At 36.1% G+C, this 10,000-nt stretch overlaps 1 protein-coding gene across 2 annotated transcripts in view; it reads left to right on the forward strand.

The window, feature by feature from the left end:
* Window positions 1-10,000, forward strand: part of LOC123755315 (uncharacterized) — a gene marked incomplete in the record, with an annotated part of 206,253 nt that overhangs the window by 195,339 nt on the left and 914 nt on the right. For both annotated transcript variants that reach the window (XM_069327856.1, XM_069327857.1), the window contains 2 exon segments: window positions 1-76; window positions 3,303-10,000. The exon segment at window positions 3,303-10,000 is cut by the window's right edge and continues 914 nt beyond it. In XM_069327856.1, the coding sequence (XP_069183957.1) occupies window positions 1-76; window positions 3,303-3,501 (275 nt within the window).

The following is a 10,000-nucleotide window of genomic DNA, read 5'->3' on the forward strand; positions in this document are numbered from 1 at the left end:
CCACACTGGAAATGACGGCAACTTTAGATCGTATTACAACAATGGAACAGCGCACAAACATGAATGAATATAATAGGTTAGTAATGTACTAAAAAGCAGAAATAAATTTGAAGTTAACTGCCTAAGAGCACATGTGTTTTAGCATTTATCCTGTTTTATTTCTAACACAGTTGAAACACTTAAGTAGATCTAACATCATTCTTTTGAAAATTGATTCATATGATGAAAGCTTTCAGCATTTGTATATTTCCTAGCTATTATAAATTGCATATATTTTCTGTACCTTCTTTTTTCATAAAAAATAAGGCTGATTTAGCACTCTAGACCTTTATCCCATTTATATGTATCTTCAACTTACATAAAGTGAGCTGAAGTGAAAAGATTCCTCCACTCTGCTAGAGCGCTACATCACTGTTTTCAGCGCACACTAAGTTTTGTTGTCAGGTGAGGCCTACATTTACAGTCATTCTCAAAATCCTTCCCCAGTAAGCACTTACACTGCACACAATCATTCTCTTGGCAATACAGTATCACTACACACTATCTTTCAACCACTTGTTTACCATATCTACCTACTGTACTTTTCTGTCCCTTCACTTCATGTTGTCTGTACCATTTGGACATCTAAGTCATTCTCTTTAAGCATGGCTAGACCTTTTCAACAGATTTTTCAGCTTCTGAAGAAACTTTGCAGTTTCTTTTATTTAAATTATATTTTCTTGAACTTAATTTACCTAGCCATAAAGAGACTAATTATATGGAATCAAAATTGCACTATACTTATAAACTTCCACACTTAACATGTCCACAAATTTAAGGTTCTTAGAAAGCTAATTTAACATATAAATAAAAAAATTTAAAACTCATTTCTGTTTTTCTCTAACACTTCATCCTAAAAAAAAAAAAAACTTATGCTTCACAGTATCATTCTGCCAACTTCATCTGCATATAATATTCAATTTAACTTTCTATTTTGTTTCATCATTGCTCATTCATGATTTGCACACACTATATTTTCTCGTGTTACTCATCTTCACACCATATCTTGAGAGGATTTCGAGGCTTAGTGTCCCCGTGGCCCGTAGCAGCTGTAACTCCCAGTTACGTATTTACTGCTAGGTGAATAAAGGCATCAGGGTGAAATAAACTCTGCCCATTTGTTTCCGCCTCCACTGGGGATTGAACCCAGAACCTTAGGACTACGAATCCCAAGTGTGTCCACTCATGTTTATATTGTGTTCATGTTTATATTAAATCCTTGTATTTATATCGAATCACTCTCATTGACTCTTATCAGAGTCCCAGTAGTACAGTCGGGTTCATTCTCAATGCACAATCAAGAATTCCGAGTTCGAATCCTGGGTGGGATAGAAATGGTTGGATACATTTCCTTTCATCTAATGTACCTGTTCATCTAGCAGAAAATAAGTACTCAGGAGTTACTCAGCTTGTTGTGGAGTTGCACCCTGGGCGGGATCAGTAATTCAGCCTTGGGCAGGGGGCCCCTCGATATAAGTCTACCGTGAATAAGTACACTCTGGCTTCATATCCTCCGACAATGAATTATTATAATTACAATGCATTATTTATATTTTTTGAACTATTATTATTTTCCACAGCACACAAGTTATTCCTGTACACCATAGAGCAGTGTTGTGCCACAAGAGATATGCAAATGTATTTTTATCACTATGATTAAAATGAGCCTATTTGAGTCATTTTTGTGTTTAAATTTTCTCTAAACCAGTATCAAGAGCAGAGACAGAAATTTTTTCTTGTAAGTTGACAATGAAATCCATATTTTTACCTAAAGTATGTTGTGGTGAAGTATTTACCACAATTATTTCAAGGGGTACAAAGGTTATGAAACGTTGCCATAGAGACCCAAGAATAGGCCCAAGCTGGGTCTTACCTGAAAACACCTGGGTCAGAGTGTTTTGAAAATGCTTTCACCAAATTTGTATGTGTAGCACATTTGTTTAAAACTTTACTTATTAATAATAATAATAAAAAGGATGATAATTTTTGATTGATAAGAATGTGTGTACAAAGAACATAAGATCAAGGGACAATGATAATCAAACCATACATCAGAAGATGAAGAAACAACGACGTTTTGGTCTGTCCTGGACCATTATCAAGTCATATATGAGGACTTGATAATGCTCCAGGATGGACTGAAACGTCGTTGTCTCTTCAATTTCTAGTGTGTGGTTTAGTCAACATATCTTCAGCTATGTTGTTGTGACTCATCTTCTGCATGAGGGGACAATTGTAGGTACAGGGCTTACAAGTTCAACTGAAATTACTGCTATGCAAAGCATTATTACAAAAATTTTAAATCTTAGCCTCCACCTTTTATTTTTCCAACCCTTCTTGTGCCTCTATCTTTATATAATCCCAAATTTTCCCAACATACATCACTTCCATATGCTTATATGTATCATATATTTAATGTTCCATACAGCTACCTAAAATCTTAAGAGGTATGTATGTTTGCAGGCTTGTCAGAAGTGTAAATTGATTTGTAAAAGCATGTGTGACATGGATAAAACAAATTGCACTACATGCTAGGTATGTATGAGACCATTACATGTAAAATGATGAAAAACAAATCAGATCAGGATATCAGAAGGTTGCCAAGGTGAATAAATGTTTTGGAGATCACCAGATGCATGACAAAAAGTCTGTATTGCAGAAAATAACATTTCATACAGCATCATAGCAATATTCATAGTGAATGTATGTTTCATGTTTGAAGTCCTGCAACTCCATTTAGGTATTTGGATAATGAGAAATGAATTGGCAGAAAGAGATGATAAAGGAAAGAGAAACAGACACCTTCATGCTTCTCTACTAGTTAAGGGTTACAACTTACTTCCTTCAGTAAATTAATTAATTACATCCATGGCTGCAATGATTAGCTAAAAATCTTTGATGAGATAAATTTGTTTATGTAATCTTAATATTTATTAAATATCCACTTGACAAATCAAGAGACAGGATAACATCTATTACAGGCTACAAAATAAAAGTTGCATTACCAATACTTTGAGCCAAACCTGTACCAAGTGATTTTGTAAAATTTGTGCTGACTGGCAGAAAACCTTATTTAAGAGGATATATATATCTAACAATAATCAACAAGCACAAGCAAATACATTGGAAACATCTGTCTAGTGAATAGGATAAAAGTGGTTTCTAATTCTTTGCTGGATTTATTTTTGACAATACATAGCAAATGCTTTAATTCATGATTACTGTATTCATAATCTTTAACCTAATATATTTTCCCTTTTCAGATCTAGCACGTTAGAATTAACTCCAACAAGAATGGCTCAAAGGCTGGCAACACCACTTCGCTCTCTACTAGAGGGGCAACGACCATTCACTGTCTCTCTCAATCTTGCTTCTGCAGAAGATGTCAGCCTTGAAGTAGAAGAAGAACAGCCTATTCCTCTCCAACCCCTTACTCATTCTACTTATACAACAGCTGTGTGATGACAAGCATAGGGGTTAGTAATCATCCCTGCAAACTTTATATGTAAATCCAGATATGCAATTTCTTCTTGGCTATAAGTGTGTTCTATCCTTTACTACCCTGTAGGATGGTAGAGGAGTATCTGTTTAACTCCAACCACAAACCTATTTCATGTTATAATATTTTATCACAGTCACGAACTGAATTTCTTCTCAGCCCTGACTCCCAGATCAAAGACCCTACTGCCATAGGTTATTGAGTTGGGATGGCTTTGTCATTTCATTTACTGGGCACACACCTGATATCCTATTGCTGGAAGAATGAGTTGGGCGTAAACATTATTCAAAATCTATTCACAAACTTATTTACCAAAAAAAGGAATCTACATCATTTAAAAAAACAAAGTGAAGTTAAAGGAGGACACTGCTTAAGTCTATATGAAATGTAAATTGTGGGCAGGTATAAGGAAAATGTTAATACAGTATGATACAGAATCATATTGTAATTACTGCTGGTGTCAGTGATTAAAGTATTAGCTTACAGAAATCTGTATGTATTATATGGTTGTGTGGCACAGGCTTGGACTGTGGCAGTCAGAGATTGTATTTTCACTCTTGATGATTTTTGAATGTTCATTCTGAATTATCTCACTGAGAAAATTGTTGATCTCCACTGATACATTTTAAAGTAAATGTTGTTGTTACATGCAATTTGACAGAGTATGGGCAGGTGTTGCTTGTGCTGGTATCGTATATTGTTTCAAAAGCAACTTTTACATAGTATTTGCACACCACTTTGTGCTCAATTGGATAATAAGTATGTAAGTATTTAAATCTGTGATCATATTATGACAGTTTGAATCAAATCATGTATCCATGTAATACTGAAATCCTATACTATAGTATCATTTAAAATGTTAATTTATATCGTTATATGATTACTTTAGTAAATACAAACAACTTACTACTCAAATTATTTATATAACAATGCTTTATTTGCATTTTCTTTGAGTATTTCATCTGGTAAAATAATGCACCATTGTTAACTAATACTTAAAGAAATAAGTAAATTATGACCCCCAGAGTGCTGGCCACATACATTATTTACATATTTCATATATATACAAAGTTTTTCCATGCTTCACTTTCTATAGTGAAGTGTAGGTTTACCTATCACAAAGTTATTATAAAACTTATTCTTATCTTGCACCAGTTTTGAGGACAGAAGACACATTACTTCTGTAAATTTCTTATTTAATCTCCATTCTTTTGGCTACTTAGACATTTAAGATAATTTCAAGATTGTAAGATTAAATTCAAATTAATAAGGATTTGTTGTAAAAAAGTGGAGTGCCACTGCAACAACTGAAATAAAGATTTGTATTTTCTTACAAAACATATGATAAAAGTCACTGAATAAATGAAAAGTGAAAAGAAAAATGTATATTGGCATAACTATCAGATTACAGGAAAATCTTGCTTGAATTGATTATTTCCAGGTTGTCCCAGTACATCCATTTATTTATTTATTTATTTTTTTTTTGCTAAAATTAAAATATGATTGTTTTCTTTTTTAAAGTTGTTGATGTTGAAATGTTGATTTGAGCATATTTGCATACTGAAGTAACAGAGTAGTACACTTCTGATACAAACATGAAACTACTGTGGTTTTTGTACTTTTAATAGCAATTTATTTTTTTAAGGATTTTACATACAGTAAACCCAAAAAAGTTTTTATTGCATTTACCGACCCAAGTTCCTGTCTCGAATGAAGCTCACAATTTTCAAAATTATATACAACAGTTTTACAATATCTGAAAACAAGTCCATTGGATTTTTCATGGCCACCCCAACCCCCATTTTTCAGCTTTCTAGATTGTTTTTAATTTAATTAAACACGATATGATTCAATGTCTAGAGATAAACTAGTAATTTATCAAATTAAACCCTTCCATATTATATTTTCCCCATACCAAAAACTTCCCTTGGGCTAAGATTTTTTATGAAATTTAAAAACCGATTAAACATTTTTAGGGAGCTTTGGTATCATATCTGTTCTTGGAATAATACAGGTACAAGTAACACTTTCAGTGATTGAAACTTGCCATGTTCTAAATAAAAAGTCATAATATAAATAAGAAAACTGAATTGATTTCCCACAAACCAAACCGTTCATTTTGGTTTAGACATTAACCACTATTTATGGAGATACAAGTAACCATATTCTATTCCGATACAGGTTACGCCGACTAACAAGTTTCTCATTTATGGTTTATCTGAATTAACTAACAGAATTGGTCTTGAGATGCAAGATTCTTAGTTTTCCTGCTGACCACCATAGATGCCAGACGAGTGCTTCATTTTGCTGTGTGACATGGTTCTCAAGCATTCCTGTTTTTTGTATAACTAGGGATTTATCATGGTAATTCTGAAATATCCTTACACAATATCACCTCTGAATATATTAAGTCCAGTCTATCAAGACTATTACTACAGTAGCATCAAACCCAAACAGAAACATTCTATGATGACATTTAAGAAAAAGGTAGGGCTAATAATGAAGGATGAGGGAGCCATCCAAAAGTGTCTTGTGCGCACAAAGCACTAAGAGACCAGGAAAGAAACTCTGATATTTTTAAGGCAGTGAGTAATGCTAAGGTGAAGATTGGTGGTGATGCAGTACTGGACTGTTAGAAAGACATGTGGAACCAAAGTCAATGGCAGGCTGGTCATGTATGGAGAAGGTAAGGGAATATTATGTCATTAATATCACTGACATTTGTTTGAATATTGATTATACCTGCTTGATGGGGGTTCTGGGACTACTACTATTCCTCAAGCCTGGCTCAAAGCCAGATTTAGATGGCTGGGTTAGTTGATTTAAAAACTGCCATGGTAATGATTATATAAGAAACAGGGAGATGCAGTCAGCTGGGTACACCATTAAGTATTAATTCTACTCCAGACAAATCAACCTGAACTTCCACCTCACAAACTATCTGGACTAATTATGCACTATCAACAGTATCTTCAACTTCATAAGAGGATCAGCACTTAACCCTCAACATTAGGCCATCATTTGTTGTGTCACTTTGGTCACTGGGATCATTGTCATTTGACAATTATCATTATTATCGCCTGGCTGTATACCAATAATAATAATATTGAATCCATTCCTGGATTCAAACAGGCTGGAAAGGCCAGACAGAATTGCAGCAAATGAATGGGTTATTATTATAACCCACATCCTATGAGCTGTGCCAGGAACAAATTATGTGCAAGAGGTGCACATATTACTTTGTTTGCCTATACACGGTACTCAATCACCGTTTTCTGGTAGAGTCCCAGTGGATCCCTGTAGCTATCTTACTGAGATTTCTCCATTCTAATGTGTCACATCAAATGCAGGAGTTCTGTTTGGCCTACCAGGTACCAGCAACAGAACCTGGCCCCCTTTATAGTGGCACAAAGAGCAAGTGACTTATTTGCTACTCCACCAGGAAAGCATCCAGAAAGTCACTGGAATTTTACAGATAATTTGAGTGTTCACAGAAAACAAAGCCTCAAAAATGCCAAACAACTCTGTAAATAATTCACAGGGAGCAAGAGATTCACTCAAACTAGCTCAAAACTCATTAGTACAAATCGCCACCACCGGACAACCCGGCCCCCTGCCCACATGCGGCTCCCTTGCTCAGTTTTCTTGCCAATGTTCTGGCGGACTGTTCTACCAGTAGTTCTCCAGATCCATCAGACATTGTGAGCCCCTTCTCTGCTTCAAGCTAAGTGTCGACTGTCCTTGGAATTTGTTTTGCATGGGCCATTAGCTTTGTATTTACAGTATTTTGATTCTTTTAGTGTTCAGCTTCATGTGTGTATTTTCTCTGGCTTGTGGGGGCTTGGCTTCTAGAGTATTGGAAGCTGTCTATCCTCAAGATTTCCTTCTCTAGGTGCTTACTAATGCTGCCCTACACTAACAGAGTTATCTTTTCTGGTGTGTACTTCCTTACATACTTCTCTGGTGTGTTTGGAACTTTGCATATGAAAGGCCAGGGCACTTGGGTGAAGTCTTGCTTTGGGTTGTTCAAATGTCTTTAACTCCTCTACTTGGGCCCTTGGCTGGGAGCATTCTGGTGGATGTACTGGGGTTTATGTGCTTCTTTATATGGTACACTGCAGTCACCATTCTTAGCCTGGTTGTTTTGGCTGCATTTGGTGTCTGTTTTTCCAGCAAGCAGCCTCAGGTTCCTAGGTGTCCTGCTTGGTTAGCAACTTTCAGGCTCTGGTAATTCCCTTGTGGGTCTCTGGCATGATCCATTATGGATTAATCCATCGAGCCCATGCTTGCTAAGTGTGAGCATGACGGGTGTTCAGTCGTCATTGCTACCTGACAATGATCATTGTTTCTGCCTTTTGCCATTCTGCCTGCTGGATAGGTGACATTTATGATCCCGAGCCCTATGAGGTTTGTTTTCACTGGGTCTCTTATTTGACTGTTTCAGCTTCAAGTTCATAAGTTTTCAAATTATGAACTTAAACTTCAAGTTCAAGTGTACCTGTTGGGGACAGGTTCAGTGTGATATCAACTCTCAGATCTTTCTTTCTACTTGACTCTTGAAGGATTTTACCCCCAGATGGTACCTTGTGTTTGGCCTCCTGCTTCCTTCACCTAATTTGATTACTTTACACTTACTTGAGTTAAACATTAGTAACTATTTTCTAGACAATTCCTCCATTGTGTCCAGGTCATCTTGCAGTCTCTGTCTATCTGCCACTGTCTTGATTCTTCTCATAATTTTTGCATCATCAGCAAACATTGAGAGGAATGAGTCTATACCCTTTACATATACAGTATCAGAAATAGGATGGGTTCAAGTACAGAACCCTGCGGGACTCTGATGGTAACATCTCACCATTCCTGATGTCTCCCCCTCACGGTAACTCCCTGTTTTCTGTTGCTTAGATACTCCCTTATCCACTGGAGCACCTTACCTGTTATTCCTGCCTGTTTTTCCAACTTTTGTAACAGTCACTTACAGGATACTGTGTCAAATGCTTTCTGAGAATCCAAGAAAATGCAGTCTGCCCACCCTTCTCTTTCTTGCCTAATTTTTGTCGCCTGGTCATAGAATTCTATTAAGCATGTGAGGCACAAATTACCAGTCCCTGAACCCATGCTGGTGGTGTGTTTCAAAGCTCCTTCTCCAGATGTTCTACAAGCTTTTTCCTCACAATCTTCTCCATCACCTATACATGGTATACAAATTAGGGGAAACTGGCCTGTAGTTCAGTGCCTCTTGCCTGTAACCCTATTTTGTATACTGGGACTACATTAGCTGTCTTAGTGAGAATGTGGCAGTGCTTGGTTCCACACCAGGTTTGGAGACCTTGAAGCCTGCAGTTCTGGCATTGGCATTGCCCAAGATGCTCGCCTCTATCCTTCAGGAGGGAGTGGCAGCATTTTATTTTATCCCAGAGTACATGTGGGTTATATAAATATACCCTGGACTGGCTTCAGTAGGAGCCTGCAGACATCCTTGTGGATTCAGTGGAATCCCAGGTTGAATAAATTATACCATGTTGTGGTCCAGACATAAGGTGTGCTGCTTGGGAAGCCCAGGTCGAGGATTTAAATCTCTTGATTGCTCCAATTGATTTTCTCATTAATATAGTATGTTAGTGTAATTTCTTTGTGTACTGAAGTTGGAGTGTATGGTGGAGAATTTAATTACCTACACCAGAGTGCATAATTATTTGTATTATTATTGTTATTTGTTTTTTCATTGAAGGGAATTTTTCATTTTTTTAATTCATTGAAATTGAAGGGAGGACTTGTACATAGGACACAATTGGTTTCTTAGAGGGTCATAGTCCCAAGGTGTTAGCAAAGTACTGTATAGTACATGGTTGCCTGATCCAATATCCAGTCTGACAGCACAGCAAAACAAATCACTCTCAAAATTAAAACCAGCCTTGCAATCTTTTTTGAAAACTGGCTCATTGACTACTTCAAGGCAAAAGCTTTTTGTATTGTTAAGACTATTGTGTTTGTGAACTTTATTAGAAACCTAATTAAATTTAATATCTTATTATTTACAGGTGTTACAATAATTTTAATTTTGGTAGCTGTATAGTGCAGCAGTTTTATCTTTTCTTTTTTTAATGCCAATATCTATGTAGTCTAGTCAAGCTAGTGAGTGTTTACATTGCACTGTGATCCATTGCAACCATTCTTATGACTAAATCCTTCTATTGCATCTAATTGAAGGGAGGACTGGGTTTCATTCGAGCAAGATTTCACTGTACTGTATGTGCTTTAAAAAATTAATATTTTTACCGAGGTGCAGATTATTTCTTAATAATATTGGGAAAATAGGGAAGTGAAATTTTCCCTATATTCTTTGACATCCTGGACATTGATTGACAGAGAATAAAGCCTGTTTAATCACTACTTACAATAGATATGTATGGTGTACAGGAAGATCTCCAGGAGAATGGTTTGCTCTGGGGGTTTTGAAAG

This window comes from Procambarus clarkii, chromosome 20, assembly GCF_040958095.1.
Source record: "Procambarus clarkii isolate CNS0578487 chromosome 20, FALCON_Pclarkii_2.0, whole genome shotgun sequence".
Lineage (NCBI taxonomy): Eukaryota > Metazoa > Arthropoda > Malacostraca > Decapoda > Cambaridae > Procambarus > Procambarus clarkii.